This window comes from Cavia porcellus, unplaced genomic scaffold (assembly GCF_034190915.1).
Source record: "Cavia porcellus strain 051 isolate PalLab524CR breed Dunkin Hartley unplaced genomic scaffold, mCavPor4.1 scaffold_31, whole genome shotgun sequence".
In the NCBI taxonomy this organism is placed as follows: Eukaryota; Metazoa; Chordata; class Mammalia; order Rodentia; family Caviidae; genus Cavia; species Cavia porcellus.
In genome coordinates this window covers 27,044,365-27,067,479 of record NW_026947514.1, presented here as the reverse complement: position 1 = coordinate 27,067,479, position 23,115 = coordinate 27,044,365, and the positions used below count along the sequence as shown (strand labels likewise).

At 44.5% G+C, this 23,115-nt stretch overlaps 1 protein-coding gene across 1 annotated transcript in view; it reads right to left on the bottom strand.

Moving 5' to 3' along the window:
• The window catches only part of Tmed10 (transmembrane p24 trafficking protein 10), a 35,297-nt gene extending 28,756 nt beyond the window's left edge, over window positions 1-6,541 (bottom strand). Inside the window, exon 1 of the mRNA XM_003472431.5 lies at window positions 6,270-6,541. Within this exon, the coding sequence (XP_003472479.1) occupies window positions 6,270-6,494 (225 nt within the window). The 5' untranslated portion in view covers window positions 6,495-6,541. The remainder of the gene's footprint in view (window positions 1-6,269) is intronic.
• Window positions 6,542-23,115: the final 16,574 nt, after the last annotated feature.

Below are 23,115 nucleotides of genomic sequence, written 5' to 3'. Positions count from 1 at the left end.
TTTTCTTTCTGGGGGTGATAATAATTCTTCACAAATAGGGAGCAAGGATACAGCTCAGTAGCACAAGTACCTGCCTGGTAAGCACAAGGTCATGAGTTTGATCCCTGGTACACACACAAAAAAATTCCTCACAATTATTTGTTTCCAAAGTATAAATTACTCTTAGACAACAACTTTATCCTCGGGGGCTGGGGATATAATAGTTTAGCAGCACAGTGCCTGTCTGGCAAGTATGATATTGTGAGTTCGATTTCCAGTACTAAGACCAAAAAACAGTAACACAAACCAAAAAACAAAACAAAGAAAACCCCTCAAAATCATCCCTGATTTTCACTAATAAGCATTCTAAATAACAAACAGCAGAAGTTTTTGTTAAACTACTACAGAATCATGCTGTCTCAATGAAAATGCAGTTTTCAACTCAAAATCAAGCCAGATAAGATGCTGAGTTCCTACAACAGGCTTTTATTATGAACCTGCATAACTTCTATAATAACTACAAATGATGAGCCTTAGTTTCTCTTTTGATATGCAGGTAAGAGGGGACAGGTTAGATTCAATCAGAAATCTCAACACAAAATGGTTCTCCACAGTGGCTGAAGTAGCGGAGTGCCATCAGCTCTACCAGATTCTATATCTGTTCTGAGGACTGCCTGACCGCTTGGATACTCCACCCCATCAATCTCTGCCTAACTGCACTCTCTTGTACTATCTAACGGATTTTTAACTTGCCTTTTTTTTGTCTTTGTTTCTCATTACAGCTAAAGGATCACGCTCTCTATTCATTCCTAATACACAACTAGGTCTGGCAATACAAAATATTAAATGTGTGTTCAATCAATGGAAGAATCACAGAAAAAATGCTTAGAACTCTTCTCTTTAAAATGTTCCACATTCTAAAGAATCAAGATGTGTTATGTATATATAGCCATTCACCACAATAAACTTTTGTCACGTATTGCAACCACGCAGTAATTAAAAACAAAAATATTCCGAATTCTGAAACGACACTTGTAATCCCAGCACTTGGGAAACTGTGGCAGTGTGAACTACAGAGCGACAGTCTCAAGGAAAAGTAAATTCTGCTGGGGATTTAACTCAGTGGCATAAGCACCTGCCTGGTAAGCACAAGGTTGTGAGTTCAATTCCCAGTACCAAAAAAAAAAAAAAAAAAAAAATTCGTACTCATAACTTCTGTTGTTCCTTAAAATTTCAACCAGGCGTGAGGCCACACTCTTGTAATCCTAGCACTCGAGAGGCTGAGGCAGGAGAATCGGTGCGATTTCGAGACCAGCCTGGGCTACAAAGTGAGCCCAAGGCCAGCCTGAACCACATAGTGAGACCCTGCCTCAAAAAAAGGAAAAAAAAAAGAGTGAATTCTTCATCTGGCCATCCTAATGACATTACAGAGCCTGAAAATCAGGTGGATAATTCAATTTTCACTCAATACATAATTAAACAAAGACTTTCCAGACTTTTGGAGGACCTTAATAGGTCCTGCATAATAAAGAACTCACTCAGAACATCTTCAAGATGATCATCACATTATAAAACTGTATCTCACAGCTGACAACCTTGTGCTGAACCTTCAGTATCAAAGTTTCACACAAGGAAGTAACTATCTCACTAAAGGTAAGAAATGAACCTGGTTTACTAAAAACTCCACCCAGAGAGGAAATAGTTGTGTGTCTCCTCTAGTTTTTGAGGACCCAGCTAGGGGTCCAGTACATTCCACTCCCAACCCAGCATCATGTAATGGTATCCTCTGTACTTGTTGCCTTGAGCCCACTTGGAGTAATGAAGATCAAACACCAACCTTTCATGAGAGAACAGCTTTCCTCTTCCAGGTACAGGCCAGGGTGCCGGATACCATGCGATTTCTCAGTGATTTCCTAGAGGGCTGTTCCCTCCCTCCAGGTGGGGAGATATACCCTTTCCTAGGAATTCTCAAACTTTTATTACTTAAAAAAAATACAGAACCTACTTGTCTCAGTCCTAACCATTCTGAGCCCTAGCACCACCACCTTACACATAAGAGATGAAAGGAGAAGGATTAAGTAATTCCCCTAAGACCATACATCATTTCTGTGGTAGAGCTGATGGGGTTTACGGACTCCTTACACTTTAACACAAGCCTAAAACACATTCCCACTGGCTTGAACCACTGGTGGTACCTGCATGAGTGTCCCTTTGGGTGGCTTGTACCAACAGATCTAATCACTTTCATTGGTCTTGTACTAATGTAAGTAATAAAAAACCAACCAATGGGACACTTATGCCTGTACCACTAATAGTTCAAATCACCTAGCAGCAAGACATGAATTATGCCATCTTGAATGAGTTAATAAAATACTGCACATCTGTAATCCTAGCACTCTCAGAGCCTGAGGCAGAAAAATAACAAGCTGAAACACAAGCTGGGCAATTTAGTGACTTAATAAAAAATTTTAAAAAGGAGCTAGGGATGCAGCTCAGTGTAAAAGCCCTGGGATCAACCCCCCAGTGATAGAAGGATAAAAGATTAAGGTATTTAATTTACACAACAAACAAGACTGAAGACACAAAGATGGGTAACATATTAAGAAATTTGCAAAGGAAGCATCATACTACATGAAAAGTGCCATGACAAACAGGTTGTGAAGAAAGCACATAGGAGGTGCTGAGCAAAAGTAAAGGCTGATGCAGGTTAAGACAACATATTTGAGCTAGGGATACAGCTCAGTGGGGCAGTGCCTGCCTGGCAAAAGCACCAGATCATGAGCTTGTTTCTTGGTACAAAACAACCAAAACCAAAACAAAAACAAAAAAAACCCACAACAACATAGTCAAAGACTTGCAAGATGATCAGTACAGTGTCTGTTCTTTTGTTAGACAGTTCCTTTTGTTGAAGTCCTACTATGTGCCAGGCACTATCCTAGACATAAGCATTGCAATGAGACAGTCTCTGCTTAAGGAACTTATAGTCTATCCAAAGAGTTGGGGCTGGAGATATAGCTCAGGGGTATAGTGCCTGTCTGGCAGGTGTGAGGTCATGAATTTGATTTTGGGAATCCAAAAAAACCCAGAGATGAGTAAACATAAAACTGCAACACAGACACATAACATAGGTCACTCATTGGTCATTAAAATATTCTTAGAAAGGAAGAGACTGAATTAGGTTATTTCACATACTTTAAGAGATCCTTAAAAAGAGACCACCTTATTCTGAGCAACTACCAAATCCTCCAGTTGGCCACGTTTCACACTACAAAGTCCCCGTTTCTCCTGCCTCAACTCAAAACACAGCTGCTTGGGCCAGGAGTGACATGTGACCAAGGGAAGGCTATCCATGTACGGTCCAGAGGCCTAGAATGTGGTCTGGTATACAAAAGGAACTACTGTGCTCAGGCGTTACACTTCGAAGCTGAGATGATGCACTGACAGAATCTCTGGGGCCCAGTCTGAGCCTATAGTGGTCAAAATGTAAGAAAAAGCAGAACTAAATGGAGAGATACTATGAAAATGGTTGCGAAGTGTACTAAGAGGCCGATTCTAGCCCACAAATGTGTTCCATAACCTGCACAATGCATTTATTTTTAAAAATGTTATCCAGCATGTAAGCCTATATATCATTCTCTATAAAAAGGAATCAGACTCAGAAAAACTGTCCTGAGGTCTGGGAATGGAAATATATAAAAGATAATCTTGAACTTGCAACCCTCCTGACTCAGGCTCCCACAGTGCTGGGATTACAGGCGTGTACCACCATGTCCCAACTACTTCATTCTTTTTAAAGAGCTGCTTGGTCTGCCTTAATATTATCATACTAGTTTATTTAATCACATGTAGCCAGACAAACATGGTCTTATTCCATCAGTTCCTTAATAAATGTGGAGCTGGATGGGGTGGTACACACATCGAAATTACATTTGATTTCATATGAAAGATTAGATGTAGCCACACATGGTGATACATACCTGCAACCCCAGCACTTGGTAGGCTAAGGCAGGAATATCACTGTAAATTCAAAGGCAGCCTGGGCTACATAAGCAAGGTCAAGGGTAACCTGAACTACAAGCAAAACCCTGTCTCAAAACAAAACAAAACTCTAGTCCAATTCATTCTTTTCTATTTCCTATCTGGTATCTGGGTTTAGGATCCTAACAGCCCAATTCAGTTGCCATACTGAATGCCATGCAGAGTGACTGAGGGCTGGTGAAATGCCATGTGCCATGCACACACTTCTGCTGTCTGAGTCTCCTCTGCCTTCCCTAGATGTGATTCCTGGCAGGTTACACCATGGCTCTTGTTTCTACTGAGTGCTTTCTAAAAGCAAGGCAATATACGTAGCACTCTGGAAAATTATAAGCATAAAATCAGTCCTGCCTTCCAGGTACTAGCAATCTAATAAGACAGACATAAACATAATAGTTAACAATACAAGAGAGAAAATAAATGAGGTTAAGGTACCATTCAGGTGTGTGCTATAATGCAAACTGGGAAGTAACAATATAGAAAGCTTCGGAATGAGATCATGAACAGCACTAGAAAGCATGTTGAGAACGTTAAATTATCAGATGAGCAACAGTGAGCTGCTGAAGGATTTTAAAGCGTAAGAACAACTGAAAGACAACAGAGACTGAAGATGAGAGCAATGTCTCTTTCACTGGTCAAATTCTTTGACTCTATAAACTACAACCTTTAAAGAGCCAGAAGTACCACTCTCAGCTGGACACAGTGGCCCAAGCTTGTAATCCCAGCACCTGGGAAGCTGAGGCAGAAAGACTGCAGTAAGTCAAGGTCAACCTGCCCACATAGTGAGTTCAAGACTAGCCTGAACTGAATAGTAGAAACTTTGTAACAACCTGCATTGTGGGAACCTTGTCTCAAACAAAAAAACTACAAACAGCAGCCTGGCCCTCAAATGCTGTTATCTATGTTCAGAAAATTTCACCACCACCATTTGCCTGAGTAGACAGGATTACCCTACTCAAAGAAAATGACAAAAGTGTGGGTCCGCTAGGGGTACAGGCACATGCCTATAATCTCAACACTTACTTGGGAGGCTGAAGTAGGAAGATCGTCAGGAGTTCGAGGCCAGCCTCCACTACATAGTGAGTTCAAGGTTAGCCTTCCTGAACTACATAACAAGACACTGCCTCAGGAAAGAAAAAAAAAAAAAAAAAAAAAGTACAGGTCACATAAACTACACTCCTTGAAGGTAGTTTATTCCAAAAACATTAAAGTATGCACTATGTCTATTATCACTACTAAATTCCAACACCTTAAAAGTTATGATCTTACCTTTTTAAGCTATAGTTTTACTGTATCTGAAGTTCTATTTAGAAAGTAAAGGTATTCTGAAAAGACGATCATGCTCGTAGTGAATGAATAAGTTACCTAAAATAATCACGTTTTGATGTCAAATTATACCAACAATTCAAAACCAAGTAAGGCTAACTTCGCTTCAAAATCATTCCTGCCTTCCAGGTACTTGCAGTCTAAAGTGGGGATCATATGGCATTATGGCTAGCAGCTGTCACCAAAAGTATAGCTGAGATTTAGCCAAATCCAGATTATGTCATACCAAAAGGAAGGACTAGAGGTTAAGATTACTTCGTGGCCAATAATGGACTTTAATCGACTTCACGAATTCCAAAATTAAAGCACGGGGGAGTATTACTGCAGCCTGATTTTCTTCAACATACTTAACCACAAAATTAAGAACGAATTTCATCTATAAGACCCGTATGTTCTTCCCAGCCTGTTTCCTCATTTGTAAAATGGGGCTAACGGTACCTGTATGCTTTATGTACATTTAGCTCTTTCACTATCTACCTATAAAGTAGCACCGGAAGTGACATATAACATGCTCATTGACACATTTTATTAATCACTCCAAGCTTTATCGTTTCTATTATTTTCCTGCATGCATCACGGGGTTTTGGGATGCCTAACCCCACACATCCCACTATCCAGACTTCTTCGGGGAACTAAGTCACAGCTCCAAGTATCTGAGAGTAAAACAGGCAGAGGACCCTGGCGACGACCAGAAATGGCGCGCTCCCCACCTCGGCCAAGCCCACGCCCGCCGCCCTAAGCACTGGCGCCCGGCCCCGCCCCGCGAGCGCCGACCAGCAAGATGAGGGGGCGGACCCCACCAAGTCCTCGGCGCTCGGGACACGCCAGGCCAAGCCCCGGCCACCGCCAGCCCCACTCCCCCAGGCTAGGCCTCCCCTCGCCGACGCTTGCGGTCTCCCCTCCCGGCCCCGCGCCGCCCAGTGCTGCACCTTGAGGTGGGTCCGCAGGCCGCCAGCGCCCCCAGACTGGTCGGTGATCTCGTACGCGCCCGTCACTAGCAGGTCCTTGTGGATCTCCTCGCGAAGACACTTGCGAGAATTAATAGGCAGATGGAAGGAGATGCCGAGGACCGAGCTAGGGCCGAGCAGGCACAAAAACAACAACGCAAACGGGCCAGGGCCGGGCCAGACTTGTGGGCCAGACAAACCAGTCATGGTGCCGGACACTCGTTCTCTACCCGGAACCTCTGCCACGCCGGAACCGGGGGACCCACGTGATTCACCTCTGACCTCGCGATGCTGCTGGCGCCATTTTGGAGGCTGGCAAACAAAAGAATATTTACCAAAACGTTTTGAGAGGGGAGGAAGGTTGTACTATCGTATTCTGATCGTCAATTTAAATGATTAAAAAGCATTTCTTAGAACTTTTGCACAAAATTCATCATGTTGTTGAGGTTAGTGATTACTCAGTCTGCCATGTCAGGTATGGGCAGCCCTGGAAGTAATTCTCTTTTAGCCTCGGGAAGCTGTACCCGAAGATCTTTTTTTCTTTTTTAAGGGCGGGCACACCAGAGCAACAGAGTCCCAATAGGGAACAGCCACAAAGCAGTTCTTCGGGCCCGCCCACCGGCAGTGTCTGCGAGCAGCACCTGGCACGCGATGAGCCTGACACCATCGGCGCCTGGCTGCTTTGGTGACAGCTGGAAGAGGGAGGTACTTGAGAGAAAACTTTCAAGGAAAAGTTTTAATGTGGCTGTTAGCGAAAGTGAGCCAGTAGCTCTCAGAAAAGGTGTGGAGGTCCCCAGATGAAGATGACTGGGTAGGTAATCCCAAATTAATGTCCCTGAGTGATTGGGCTGGAAGAAGAACTTGGCTCTCGCTCTGAATGTGCATCTTATTTATCTGGCAAACATTGAGCGTCTACTGTGCTAGGTTATCTTCAAATCAAAGTTTTAATGTTTTATTTACATGTAATAAAACTTTTGGTACAGTTTGAGAGGTGGGCATAAAATATAATTTAGCAGTTTAGTGTTGTCAAGGGACATAAGCATTTGTTTCAAATGCAAGCTTTATGGGTCAAGTAGACTAGTCTAGAAAAATAAATCCACCTGATTAAAGTTCGTGAGTTCATTACACAACCACTTTTTGAGTACCTACATAGACACAGTACTATGCTTGTACAGGAATATGTTTATTGGTTTAACAACAAACATATTGGGGGGCTGGAGGTTTAGCTCAGCGGCATAAGCGCCTGCCTTGCAAACAGGCAGTCGTGAGTTCAATCCCCGGTACCGATAAAAAGTAAAAAGACAAAAAACAACAACAACAACAACAAAAAAAACAATAAACATATTGAGATGCTGTCAGATACTGAAAGCTGAAGAATATGGAGATAAGAACAAGACCAGAACGATTAGTATGTGCTTATAGTTCCAGTTATTTGGAGGATGAAGCAGAAGGATGTTGGCACATAGGAGTTGCAGGCCAGCTTAAGAAACAGAAGATTCTGCCGCTTAAAAAAATGAAACAGGCCCAGGTCAGGCATGGTGGTGCATGCCTGTAATCCCAGTGTTCGGAAGGCTGAGGCAGGAGGATCCCCTTGAGTTTGAGGCCAGCCTGACAAAATAGAAACCTAAAGAGTATGCAGTAGTTCATAGTTTTAGTCATTATCCACATTAATTGCTATTGAGCATCACCAGATACTCCATAAGGTAGGTCTAGTCATTTAAACTGTTCTTTTGTTTTTATAACTTTTAAGTTCACGTAGTTCTTTTCCTGGAACTGAAGTCCCATAAACAGAAGAAGAACAAATGTAAAGAAGCTGTTAAACACTTTAAAATTTGACAAATGCCATGTAGTAATTATTTTATGAGGTGTCTACTTCAGAACATTTAGTTTGATTGTTTTATCCCCAGTGTAAGATCTAAGATAAGATTGCTAGTCTACTGGGCACATCCTGATAATTTACAATTGGCCTTTCCCCGGCCAATGTGGAAAGGCAGTACGAACTGTTAGCTAATTTACCATTTGAAGTCTTAAGGCCCTGCTTACCATTTGCAAGAGATTTTCAGTCCATAAAATACCAGTGTGCATGTTTTCTGTACATTTTCATAACATTACACATGTTAAAGTGTTTTTCCCATGGTGGCTCATACCTGTAACCCCAGCATTTGGGTGGCTGCAGCAAAAAGATCACTGCAAGCTTGAGACCAGCCTGGGCTGCATAGTGAGTTTAAGGCCAATCTGAATTACATGATGAGAGCCTGTCTTAAAAAACTAAAAAAAAAATTAAAAAAAAATATATTATTAGACATGGTGTGCACTCAAGAGGCTGAGGCAGGAAGATTGCTCAAGTTGAAGGCCAGCCGAACTACATAGTGAGACCATGTCAAACCAACCAACAAACAAACCACTGTCTTCAAGGATGGTGGCTCATCCTTGCATTGTAGGATGTACTACTTTTCCTTTTACTGTGCCCTGACTCACTCTGCAGAGCCTGTTTCTTTTTTTCTTTTCTTTTTTTTTTTTTTTTGCCGGTACCGGGAATCGAACTCACGACCGCCTGCTTGCAAGGCAGGTGCTTATGCCGCTGAGCTAAATCCCTAGCCCCAGAGCCTGTTTCTTTTCCTACCTTTAATCAAACTTTGCTACCCTTAAAAAATATTTTTATGTATCTTTTTTTTTTTTGTCTTTTTCGTTTTTAACGGTACCAGGGATCGAACTCATGACCACACACTTGCAAGGCAGGTGCTTAGGCCGCTAAGCTAAATCCCCAGCCCTTTTTTTTGTCTTTTTGAGACAGGGTCTCACTAGGGTTCAGGCTGGCTTTGGGCTCACTTTGTAGCTGAGGCAGGTCTTGAATTTGCAACGATCTGCCTACCTCAGACTCCCCAGTGCTGGGATTACCACATGGTGGCTGGGATAGCCACCCCTTCGGCTATATTTTCATATATCTTAACAATCTCAGTTCAGGGCCAGGGATATAGCTCAGTGCTACTGGTAAGTGCAAGGTCCTGAGTTTGATTCCTGGTACAAAAAAAAAGACTCATTTGACATAGTTCAAAATCCTGTGATGTACTTCTGCTCCACCCTCCAAGTAGCTGGGACAACAGATACATGCTGCTGTTCTGGATTTGTATTCCTTGTTTACATATGAGGAAATTGAGAAGGCAAAGAAGATTTGTACTATCTGTGAGAAATTGTTCATAACACTTCTTGAGAACTTTGTGTGTGCGTGTGTGTGTGTGTGTGTGTGTGTGTGTGTGTGTGTGGTACTGGGGATCAAACTCATGACCTCATGCTTGCCAGGCAGGCACTTACACTGCTGAGCTAAATCTTCAGCCCTCTTAGAGAACTTTAAAACAGACATGCAAGGGGACTGCTGAGATTGCTATCCTTAACATGGGACTACCATAATGGGGCCTTGTAGTAGAAGAGAGAGTACAGTCTCTACTCTGAATACATGAAGAAGTAGAAATTTATAGCCAAGGGTCACGGTGGGATGTGGTGGTAGAAAATTACTAAGGGGAAATATCAAGGATGAGAGGATTCCAGATAAATTAACTTAGCAGAGTTCTTGCTAAAAGTACACAGACACAAAAGCCCACATGCCAAAGCCTAGTTGAGAAGAAAGTTGTGAACAGCCTGCACAAAGTTTGGACAAAGAGTCCCTTATCAGTACTCCAAATCCCATAGCTCAGAATGACAAAGGGCTGACCTTCCTCAGCAAGGCTCTGTTATTTCTTATAGATGAAGAAACAGGTTCAGAGAAGTGACTTTCCTGTGTCACTTGTCTGAAGATCTCTCTTGTCCTATACAATGACCCTTAAGTTACAATCAGCCTGACATACCAGCAACGTGGGTTATGATTGGAATTTTAGTTTTGCGACTAAAGGCTTGAGTTAGGGCCTGAATGCCAGCCGATTGTGTTTCCAGATGACCTCACATACAGATTTATCCCTCACAGGGTTATGGAAGTAACATTACAATATCCTTTCCTTGAGTGGGTTTAGTTGAGAAATCCTGGGCCAATGGCTCTCTAAGGACACGGACATCTGCTGTGTACAGAAGAGAGACTTTGAGGGCTGTGTAGAGGAGCCTGAGCCTTCAGTTGACATCTCAAGTTACAACCAGTGCTGGGGAATGAAAAGAATTCGTAAGTTAAGGGTTCAGTCTTTGCACTTATTCCTGGCCCTAATACTTTCTGTCTCTACCTTTTTTTTTTTTTTTTTTTTGTCTTTTTGAGACAGAGTCTCTCTATGCAGGTCAGGCTGGCCTTGAGCTCACTTTGTAATCTAGGCTGGTCTTGAACTCTCAAGGATCCTCCTGCCTCAGCCTCTTGAGTGCTGGGATTACAGGCGTGAGCCACTAGGCCTGGCCTATCTTACCTGCACTCTTATCTTACAGCATTCACTGAGTTTGCCAGTCTGCCTAACTCAAATGCCTGTTTTGTGAATGCATGGAAATCGCTGATTTATCTTCTTAACCTAAAATAGTAGTGCCTGGTACTTAGGCAGGCTAGTAATCACTCTGTGAATATAAGGCTGGTTCTTTGGCTCCTGTCAGAAGGCCTAAAAGGTAATTCTTTCTATTATTCCTTAGCTGTTGTCATACAAATGTATTTAATGAGTAATGCATCCGATAGGTAGATGTTTCCCTCTACGCTGTGTGGAGCAGGAGGACAGTCCCAAGACTTTGCAACTCTGCACCTGAATTAAAGCAAGGTACTGTTTTTACATCTGTGTGAGAGAAAGGCCTTTCTTTGGGACTGGGGAGCAAGTGGAAAATGCCCCACAGCTAGAAAAAAAACGCTTCTTCCTAGTCACCAGCCCTCTACTATCCAGTCATCCCGAAACTTCCCCAGCCAGATCCACCTAAGATTCCTGAGACACCAAAGGCTCAGAGGTAAAGAAACATCAAAAAGGTACAACCTTTACCCAGCCCAGCCCTAAGCCACAGGCTTCTCAACTGTTCCCTTGGAAAAGAGGGAGCTTGTCTAAAACACACCTTACCCAGACAGTGAATCAGAAACTCACATTTGAGAAGGCTGAGGAGAGAAGGAAGGATAAAGAACTATGATGTTTTTAAAAAAAGTTAAGATGTGTTAAGTGTGTGGACAACTCCCTGTGATGAATGGGATCATTATGTACAGCCAACATGTACTAATAAAAATATTTTTTACATCAGTGTTTGAAACAAGCTTGTTGGCGATTCCGTGTTTGGGAGTCTTTAGAATGGCTTCGGTCCTCTCCTGCCACCTCCTTTACCCTGCAGAGTGGCTTAAGGTGCCTCAGTGTCAGTGCACCAGGTGTCAGGAATCCCTGACTGGTGACCCTGCTCATTCGTGTGGACAGTGTCCCTCCCAGTTTGTGTTCACACAGCGGAGACAAGATGGGCTCTGTGAAGACATAAAAGACCCTTTGGAAACTGTTACGTGTCATACTCTGATCGGGCTTAAATTATTCCAAGAATTTCTTCAATGGGTCCTCTAAATGTTGGAGTCCCTCAGGACCTGGTCTTGGAATTGTGTGTGCTCTAGGTGGTGTCATTCAATCCCAGGACTTCAGCTGCATCCACAGGCTGATGACTTCCAAACACCAATATCTGCCCCTGAGTTTTCCCCCTGAACTCCAGAGTTTATATGGAGTTCCCAACTCAACAGCTTTGATAACTCATAGACAACTCATCCGTAACTAGCTGTTGATTTCTCTTCTCTCTCACTCTCAAATCTGCTTTCTTCTCATCTCAGTAAATAGCATTACCTTCAATCAAGTGCCTGAGACCATCTTTACTTCCTCTTTTTTATCCCCAACTCACACATAGCCAGGTCATCAGTAAGTCCCACAGGTTCTGTGTCCTAAATAGATGGTAATCAGTTTTTCTTCTCTAAGTTAGAGGTCCACAAACCGCTGCCTTACTAACCAGGCAGGCCAAATCTGGAATGCAACCTTCTGTTTCTGTATTGCCCAAGAGCTAAGAATGTTCTTTTACATTTTTAGAGGGTTGTTTAAAAGGAAGAAGAGCAGAGCACAAGAATGTGTGACAGAGAGCTTATTTAACCCACAAAACCTGAAATATTTCTTATCTGACCTTTCACAGAAAAAACTGCTTCTCTAATCTAGATATTACCACAGCCTCCTTACTGTTATCTTGTTTTCTTTGCCTGATTATAATCTTGAATACCCAGAGTAATTTTTGTGTTGGGTTTTTGTTTTTTTTTTTTTTTTTTGGTACCGGGGATTGAACTCATGACCTTGTGTTTGCCAGGCAGGCATTTATGAGCTAAATCCCCAGTGAGAGTAATTTTTTAAAAATTAATGGTAAATCAGATCATAAGAATGAAACCCAGTGTACTGCTGCCCAAAAGCCACTGTGACGTGGCCGCTGGCTACTTCTCCGATCTTGACAACTTCCTCTCACGCCCCCTGCACCACTTTTCTGCAGCCAAGTGACCTTCCAAACAGTTTAAATTCCTGCTTGCCTGTGAGCCTTCACACTTACTGTCTCCCTGGAGCTCTCTCCCTGGAGCTCTTGTCTTGTCTTTAGGTCCCAATTTCCTCTTGGAACGCTCACTCCGAAGCGTTCCAGTCCCCAGGTTACTTCACATCACATTATTTGGTTTATTATCTGCGTAGCACTTGTCATGATCTTGTATATTTTTTTTTATTATCATTCCAACCACTGGAATTTAAGCTCTTGAAAAGCAAAGGATTTGTTGTTAGCCTGATCTAACCCTGAGACCAAGCACAATATCTTGCACATGGTGGGTACTCAAAAAATGTTGTATGACTGACTGAATAAAATGCCACAGCATAATACAAAACATCCAGCACATGGAAAACATAGAGCAGTTGCTCAATAAATGCTAGTTCCTCTATCTAATTTGTTCTTTTGTTTCACTATTGGAGGTTGAACCCAGACACTAGCTTGTGCTAGGCAAGCTCTCTAAATTCTGAGCTACATTGCCAGCCCTTTTTGTTTCCTTGATGGTCTCACTAAATGGACCAGGCTAGCTTTGAACTCACTATCTTCTTACTGCAGCTGTCGTGGTACTGGGATTACAGGCATGTGCCACTTACTCAGCTTCCAGAAGTATTTTTTTATCTTTGAGACAGGGTCTCACTATCTAGGGTAGGCTGACATTGAACCATTACGTGAACAAGCATGTTACTCTCCTGGCTTGGGAACCACAGGTGAGAGGACAGACTAGGAGCTGGGTGTGGTGGTAGTGCATTCCTATAACCCCAGCACTTGAGAGGCTGAGGCAGGCGGATTGCCACAAGTTCGAGGCCAGTCTGGGCTACATAGTGAGTTCAAGGATCTGAACCACATAGTGAAACCCTGTCTCTAAGTAAATAAATAAGTAAGTAAATAAATAAATATGGACTAGAAGTGAGGCATCTCTAAACCATAAGTACCATTTGTTTATGTAGAACATTGATCCCAAACCTGGTACAGAGAGATAAAGACCTGAAGGCCAAGAAGGCAGAATTCCAAGGGAGAAATGAGATTTAACAAAACACTAGCTTATAGAAGTGGAAGAACTAACTGGTAGTGATGGCTACCATTTGGGAGGCTGAGGCAGGAGGATTTTCTTTGAATTTGAGCCCAGCCTAGACTACATAGTAAAATCCTGTCTCAAAGGAATTAAAAGGCAAAGGGGAAAAAAAGGGCAGAGGAATTAAGGGAGGAAAGGAGGCCAGAACTATAAAGAAGGAATTGGGGAGAAGGAAGGGTTGGGAAGAAGGAAGTAATAACCCTTATTCCCCCTATGTCTGTAGCTCTCTATGCAACAAAGAAGGAAAAGAAGAAATAAAAAAGGAAGAAAAAAAAAAAAAAAGGAAGTAAGGAAGGGTAAAATCACTCAGACTTGTGAAACAGCCCAAAATTAAGGCCCTTCAAAAGAGTGTTAACAGAGAGACAAAAAGCATATACCAGCTGGGCCTAGTGGTGTATGCCTGTAATTCCAGCACTTGGGAGGCTGAGGCAGGACTACTTCTGCAAATTTGAGGCTGTCCTGGACTGTCTAGTGAGCTGAAGGCCGCCTGAACTACACAACAAGATGCTGTGTCCAAAACAAAACAAAACAGGGCTGGGGATTTAGCTCAGCGACATAAGCACCGCTGGCAAGTGCAAGGTCATGAATTTGATCCTCAGTACCAAAACAAACAAAAGGCATGTATCCCAATATCAGCTACATTCTGCCACAGACACAATCTTCCCAAAGAGGATACAGCAGATCTGCAGAGGGCTTGAGATTTCTTCTCAAATCTCTGGGACCTTAAAAGCTTAATGACCTAGAGTAGACACAGGTCTTTACTCCTGATTCTGATAAAGTTGTGGGTTTCCTGTTCTATGTGTTTTCCTTGGCAGGTATTAGTAGTCAGTCCCATGTTTACCATCACCGGCCACCTTAAAATCTTCTAAAACTACTCCTGAAAAACAAAAACAAAAACCAAGAAACTCAGTTGTGAACAGATGGAGGTGCATTCCTGTAGTACGAACACTTGGGAGGCAGATGCAGGAGGATCCCTTTGAGTTCAAGGCCAGCCTGAACTGCATAGTAAGACCCTGTCTCAAAGCAAAGAGAGGGCAAAGTAAGAGGAGGGCAGAGGATGTAGCTCAGTGTCAAGGCCCTAGATCGAATCTCCAGGACTGAAAAAAAAAAAACAATAGGACCTATGACCCACTCCAGAAGAATGACGAGACGACACCTGGCACCTGGCATGTTACAGTGCTTCTCTTTGTTGCACATTGGAATCATCTGCAGATTTTCTTTTAAAATGTGTGCCTGGTTTCTGCTTCGACTTTCTGACATAATTGGTATGGAGTACAACTTGAGCACCAGGAGGTTTTTAAATCTCCCCTGTGGTCCAAGGTGCATCTGCAGTTGAAAACAACTGCCCATTCCTGTGTCAGCATCTAACCTTCCTGTCCTCCCAAGCACCACACTCTCCTTAAGTCTTTTGACATTTGACATCTATCCCTGTTTCTCCGCAGCCACCCTTTCCCCTAGCACACAGCAGAGTCTGTCCTCTGGCAACAATGCTTGAGGACAGTGTTCATTCCTCTGCAGGCCAATGTTCCCAGCTTGAGTGTTAGGAAAGAGGGAGGACTGGGAAGCACGGCTTCGGGGCAGGAGGAAGCCTCCCCCACAGGCACAGAGGGGAGCCTTTTCCTTCTCTTGCAGAGAGTCATGCGGCACGTGGACAAAGGAAGTATTAATAACCTTACAAAAGACATACTTCTCCAATATTTGGTGTTTCACAAACCACAACCAGTGCTGTCCGTTCTACAGATGGTCAACTTCTGCATTTTGGATGACAATTTTCGAAGATAGCTCAACTTGCCTCCCTAAAGCAGACAAAACATCCAGCTGTGGGGAAGGCAGTCATCCAGGTCTCTAAGCCAGAGGTCAAAAGCCACTTCTTACATGATAGTTGGGACAAGCAGAATGGCCACCAAACCAAGTCCCTGGAGGCAACTGATTTTGGAGTAAGATTCAAATAACATTATGGCGTTATCACAGCCAGGGCTTCCGGGCCTGGACCATCATGGATGAGGTTGGACAGATGTGAGTTCTAACAGAGGTCCTGGCTCTGCCTTGCCATTCATTTATGGGGCAACCTTGGGCTGATACTGATTTTCCCCTTTGTAAAACGTGAAACCAAGGGCTGAGGACAGAGCTTTTCTCTCACTTCTTAGAAACCTGCGTTCAGGGAGAAGTAGAGAAGTGGAGAGTCCACAGAGGCACTAATACTGTCAATAACAGCTGCGCTTTGCCATCCTGCAAGGGCTGAGGCCCTGGCTGTCCGTGAGCTAGGACTTCCACAGCTCAGTCTAATCACAGAGACCTCATCCCATATGACCAGGATGAAAGCTTCTGCATTAGTTCCCTGTGGCTTCCACAAGTAGCCATATAGAGCTCTGGTGACCAGTGGTCTGGAACCAAGGTGTTGGCTGGTGCACACCCTGTCCGTGGGCTCTGGGGACCCCCCCCCCCGGCCTCTTTCACCTCTGATTGCTCCAGGCGGTCCTCGGCTTATTGCTGCAGGACTGTCATCTCTGTTTCTATCTCCATGTGGTCTTTTCTCTATGTAGCTGTTCTCTGTGCAGCTGGGGCACTTTTCATTGGATTTAGGACCTAGCCAGGTGGCCCAGAATTAGCTCAAGATCCTTAATCATATTCCCAAAGACCACCCCCCTACGAAAAAAAAAGGCCACCTTCACAGGTTACAGGAATTAGACTTTAAGAAGTTTTTTTTGGGGTGGTATAATTCAACCTCATACAATCTCTGAATAGAGAAAGGTTCGCGGATATACAAAATTCTATCTACCCTCAAAGGCCAGGTCGAGTGCAACCTGACCCAGAAGGTCTCACCACTTCTCATGAAGACACAAGCTTCTCCACCAGGCTATTCCTGTCCTGCCCCTGTTGTTTCCCTGTCTCTAGACCACCAGCATCAGAATGACCTAAGGAGCTGGTTAGGAAATGAGAAATACTTATTTCTGTTTTTTCTGTCCTGGCCGTTAGCATCACTGGAGCCAACAGGTAGGCTTTCTGTGTCTGCACATTAATCATCTCCCTGGGTGATTTTGATGCATCTGAACTGCGTGTCCTCCATGCCACGCTGTGGCCTCCGAATTCTTTCCTGCTGTTTATGTAAGATAAAGGAGGCAGGAATTAAACAGGTGGGCTCTGGAGTCAGAATGCCCGGGTTCTGCTACCAACCAAGTGCAAGCTCTGCCTCCCGAGGGCTGTGAGACTTCAGGCTAAGGTACCTGAGCTAACACGAAGGAGAGTGACTAGATTTCCTGCTTCAAGGCTGTGGTGAGAATGAAGTGAAATAAATCATGCAAAAGACTTGGAACAGCGTCTGGCACATAATATGCACCTGGTAATTTAAGCTGTCCTGAAACAGAGCAGGTTGGCAATGGCCTATTTTCTCCTTGTTTTCCCAGATTCCTTCCTCCCAGGAACGTACCCTGATTTTTCCACCGTCATCAATGACTGTTAATGTTGATAAGATCCTTTTTCTAGGTGCTGTGCTAAGCTCAGTTCACATCTGTGGGTTCCACATTTGCAGATTCAACAAACTTTTTTTTTAAGACAGGGTCTCAGTATGCAGTTCAGGCTGGCTTGAACTCACTGTATAGCCCAGGCTGGGCTTGAATGTGCAGTGATCTTCCTGCCTCAGCGTCCCAATGCCTGGATTATGGGCATGTGCCACTATGCCTTGCTGGGTTCAACCAGCTCTGGGTGGAAAAAAATTACCTCTGTATTGAGAGCATATAAAAAATTTTCCCCGTCTTTATTACCTAAAGAATACAGTATGACAACTACTTATATGGTATTTATGTTTTATTATTTATTATAAATAATCTGCAGATGCTAAAGATGTATGTAGGTTATGTGTGCAAATATTATTTATTATTTTCCAGTACTGTAAGTTAAACTTAAACTGTTCATACTGAGCTATGCACACAGCCCTGATTATTTATTTATTCAGGTAAGTTCTTGCTATGTGGCTAAATTGCACGGGCTTGGCTCCCACTGGTGATTCTCCTGCCTCAGCCTCCCAGAGTGCTGAGATTAGAGGTGCGCACTACCACACCCAATTTACACCACCTTTATAAAGGATTTGAATGAACATCCTCAAATTCTGGTATCTGAAAATGGGGTCCTGGAACCATATCCCCGCAGATACTGGCAGTGACTGTTCACACTCTGTCTTGGTTCACCCTTTAAGCAACGGCATGAGCCAAAGGCATGTAGTATTATTATCTCCCACTTAATGGGTAGGGAAACTGAGGACCACACAGAGTGGGTACCTGCCTGCAGTCCTACAGCCAGTGAGCATGGGGTGAGAATGGGAAGCATCACCTGGACCCTACCTCCTCCGCTGCCCTACGCTTCCAACATCCTAGAACTTTCTCTGTACCCTCAGCAGACACAGCCACCCCCGAACCAGCTCCCGAACTCTCCTCACTCGCTGTCCACATGTCCAGGTCCTTTTCTGATTCCTTCCTACTATGCTTTTCCATCGCCTTCTTGGTTTAGAACCTCCGAGAAAATGTTCTCTTCTCAGAGGGCTTGAATCAGACTATATTCCTTCTTCCCGGAGAGCTCCTGAAGCCCTCCACGTTCTCCCAGGGTCTCCCAAACACAACTCCTGCCTACCTGGCCTTCCCCTCATGCAGGTGACCCTCATGTCTGCTGAGAAGCGGCCTCTCTGTTACTTGCCCGCCACTGTGACTCCTGGTAGAAGAATCAGTAGGCCCGGAGACCATGGAATCCAACAGTCAGCCAACCTGCCCATCCTCCCCAGCCCCAGGCCTGGTCCTCCCCTGTCTGTGTCACTGCTTACCTCCCACTGCTTGTTACTGGTGCAGGACCAGAGTGCAGCATCACATACAAAGGCCTTATCACTGTGCAAACATTTCCTCTTTTCCTGGTACTAGTTCTCACCCAATTGGTAATCAGAGTAAACTTCCTCTAACAATTTACTGAGCAAACATTCCCCATGCAACTGGTCTCTATAGGGCTCTGTGCACAGGCCTGCAGGAACCCGGACCTGGTCTCCACCGTGAAGAGTTTCAGTCTGGAAGGGCTACCCCAGGCCTCGGGGCTCAGGCCCAGCACACCTGCCTTCTAAGTCTTCCTGCCCTTCACTCCTCCTCTCACTTTGTGGCCCACTACTCCTTCTGATCCTGAAGTGCCTAGGTTTTGGGGTTGTTTTCTGTGTTTCTAGGGTTGTTGTGAGAATTAACAAAGATGAGATACACAAAGGGGGTGTGTCAGAGCACCCGAGATGGGGACTTGGCTCCAGGAGCTAAGAACTAGTTCAGCCGTCAGCCGTCATGAGAAGAAACCGAAATGGTCCATCTCTAAACAGACACATCTGTCTCTTTCTTAACACTGTAGGGTCATTCTGTGCTCCAGCCCGGGTGTGTGGGAACCACAGCCAGAAAGGAAAGAGAAGGCAATGGCGGAGGACCGGGCGCATGGGAAGGAAGGCGGCAGTCTCCTGCCCTCACACGGTGACAGTGACATGGGGGAGGAGGGAATACAGCTTAGCTCCCTGGTGATGGAAGATTCTAGAGGACACACAGTGTGACCCAGGGCTCAGCACGAACTTTGGCACAAGACGGACAGACGCACTTGAGTTTCCATCAGGCCCTCAGCAATGACTGCACATGTGATCGTGGCCGAGTTACTGTCTCTTTGACTCTTAGTTCCTTGCTCTCTAAATGGGAATAAAAGCATCTGTTTCATAGAGCTTTGGTGCAGATTGTAAATTACACAGCGTAGAGCCTGCCAGAACGTAGGTGATCAGGTTCCTTTCCTTCTTCTCTGGCTTCTAGGAATGCCCCAGAAATCCAGACTGACTATATTTAGTGGCTGGCTTCCTCCTCCACTCACCCACGGTTTCATGAGAATGAAACTGTTTATACTGAAGTCCCTAAAGTTCTAAAATTCTCTGGTAATACAAGGGGATGGGGCGGTGAAGACAGCACCAGTCTCCTGGGGACTCGTCGGTTGTGGCTGCTGCACTGTGCACTCCCCGAGCAGCACGTGCCAGGGCTTCTGGGCACAAAAGCACCTATTAACCTGACCAGGTGTGGTGGCACGAGCCTATCATCTCAGCGTTTTTGTTTTGTTTTTGAGGCAGAGTCTGACTTTGTAGCTCAGGCCGGCCTTGAGTTTATAGTGCTCCTCCTGTCTTAGCCGCCCGATTACTGGGATTGCAGGCGTGCATCACCATGCATGGCTATTTTAGTCTTGGAGGCTGAGGCAGGAGAATTGCCTCAGGTTCGAGGCCAGCCTGGGCTACATAGTGAGACCCTGTCTCACATAAAACAGGGGCCAGGGGTTTAGCTCAGTGACCTAAGTGCCTGCCTAGCAACCATGAGGTCGTGAGTTCGATCCCTGGCACCCCCCAAAAAAGATAAACAAATAAAACACAACAGATATAAAAACAAAACAACCAAAACCCTGTTACGTGAAGGTGAGGGAAGGCCCAGCAGCTTGACCACTATTCCCTTCTCCATTCGGACTTCCCAGATCTGAGTTCCCTCACTCCCCTTCACCAAGGGCTACTCTTGGTAATGGCAGGTGTGGAAATGGGGGTGGGGAAGTAACTTCAGTGGAAGAGAAAGGAGAGCTGGCTGGTCCCAAGAGTGTGGGTATAGGGAAGATACTAGAGACTGAGTTCAATCAACTTGGGAAAGAATAGGGTAGTAACAGCATGTTGGAGGGAGGGGCCCTGAAAATCCAACCAGACACCAGGCTTGCTTGTTCTTGGCTTGCATAAAATATCCTGGAAGGTTTGCAGAAACACCATCAACCTGGCCTCTATCTATGAGATTCTGGTTCTCTTGGCCCATAGAGACTGCACATGTTTTGAATTTTGTTAAGTGTCCCAGGTGATTGTATTATTCAGCTAACGAGGCAAATCAGGGTTCCCAAGGGTGGTGGCCCAAGGTATTCCTGTGTCTCTAACTCTAGGAGTGCTATGGTTTGAGAATGCCCCTGAGGTTCATGATGGAGACTTCATTCCAATGCAAATGTGTTGAGAATTTAAACCTTAGAATTTGGAGGAGACTTGGTCGTAAAGGCTCTGATTTATGAATGAATTCAAGCTGTTATTGTTGGAGTGGATTCTGACAAGAGGAGTTCCATCCCTTCCCTTCCTTTCTCCCTTTGTCTCCTTCCTTCTGGTCTCTGCCTCTCTCCCCCTTCCTCTCTTTCATTTCATGTGCAAGCCTGCTGCCTTACCCTCTGTCTTCTGCCTCAAGATGCAACAAGAAGTCCTTGCCAGTTATGAGATCCTCAACCTTGGATTTCCTGACCTCCACAACTATTAGAAGTAAATCTCTTGCCGGTTGTGGTGGTGCACACCTGTAATCCTAGCACTCGGGAGGCTAAGGCTGGAGGATCGTTGCAAATTTGAGACTAGCCTGGGCTACAAAGTGAGCCCAAGGCCAGCCTGATCTGCATAGTGAGACCCTGTCTCAAAAAGACCGAAAAGAAGAAGGAGGAGGAGGAGGAAGCGGAAGAGGAGGGGGGGGGAGGAGGATGTCTTTTCATTATAAATTACCCAACCTCAGGGGTTCTGTGACAGTAGCACAAGATGGACCAAGAAAAGGAGTCCACATGCCTGGCAGAGGTGCATGAGTTGTAAACAGGTGATCTTGCTTCTATCTTGGCACTTGCAGCCCATTCTTCAAAATGCAGCAGCCAGTGTGATGCTCTCAGGTATAAGATGTACCTCACCCCTTCCCCACTTCAACATTTCTAGTGGGTCCCACTTCAGGCCCATCTCCTGCTTGTGGGTGACAGGAGGCTGTGTGGCCTGGCTCTTCCTCTGCCCCTCCCCTTGCTCGCATCTCTTCTCCCTTGAAGACCTTTCTGTTCACACGCACTGACTGCTCTCACCCAGGGCAAAGCCCCCCTCGCAGTGCTCTCTACCTCCGCACTCTCCCTCCCCGGGGCGTGCTGGCTCCTGCTCAGCCTCTGCATCTCAGAGAAGCTTCCAGTCACCTGCTGTTCCTGTAGTTCCCATCCTGTCCCTGCGTCATCACCCAAGATGCTCCAAAACTGCAGCATAGGTTCCGTAAAACAAGAGAACATTGATTGTCACCGTGCCAGGCACATGGGATTTCTGATAACTATCTGTTAAACAAATGGATGAATCAGTACGGGGAAGGAGTTTATGTATTAAAATTAGGTGTTTTGTGTCCCAGGCCCGTATTATGCATATATGGCATACACGAGTATGGAGTGGAAGCAGGCATTGAAGGAGAAGAAGAAACATTTACTGAATACTGGCTCTGTGCTGGGCACTTTTCTAGAACTTTTCATCCATTCGATCCTCAAAGCAATCCACTGGGCACTGTGAACAAAATTCCAACCCTCGTGGGCCAGCAGAATCAGGACCTTGGGGATGGAGGGGTAGAATTGTCCCCATTCTACAGATAAAGAAACTGAGTCTTAGAGAGAGGAAGTATCTTGCCTGAAGTTAAGGCATTAACAAGTTCCAGAGCAGGATACAAACCAGAGTTTATTGGACTCCAAGGCAGTCTTGTTCTTTGCATCGTTCTTGAAGGAGAAATCACTTTAATCATCACTACTCTCCACTATCAGGGAATTAAAAATGAAAAAGAAAAACTTAAGTGAATGCAGCCCAGATAGCAATGAGTAATTGGTGAATGGAGCTAATAACATTTGCAGGGAGCAGGGCAGATAAAGAAGGCAAAGAGAATGTTCTAATCATCTTTCCACCAGATCAACTGAGAATCAACCTTGTTTCTTAGTTCCACCTGTCATTCTGTTAGGATTTTATGTTGCTTTCTTTTTGTAATATATACATGTATTCTGCGGGACTTAAATTCCCTGAAGGAATACCTTTGAGTGAAATTATCAGGAGGTCTGGACGGTATAAATAACCAATCTTAACATCAAATAGCATAAGCTGAAGGAACTTGGCTTTGTGGAGAGTCAGTGGGCCAGTTAGTTCAGGTCTTCTGTCTTGAAATATCGAACCTAATTTTCAGCCAAAGGAATAGAACATACATTTAAAAAATACCCTCCAAACTCAGTTTGTACCTAGGTTTTTCATTATCTTAATTTCTGGCAACCATTTCTAAATGACAGAATGCCTTTTCTTATTTTTAGATGCCAGAACTAATTTGTAATGAAATCAGATAAAAATGTATCAAGCCGTCTAACTAACATGGGACCTCGAGGGCTTACAGAGATAGTTAGTCACCATCTTTGCCTACATAATGCAAGTGCTTGACAGCCAGCTTGCAGGGGAGTGTTACTCAGAGGCAT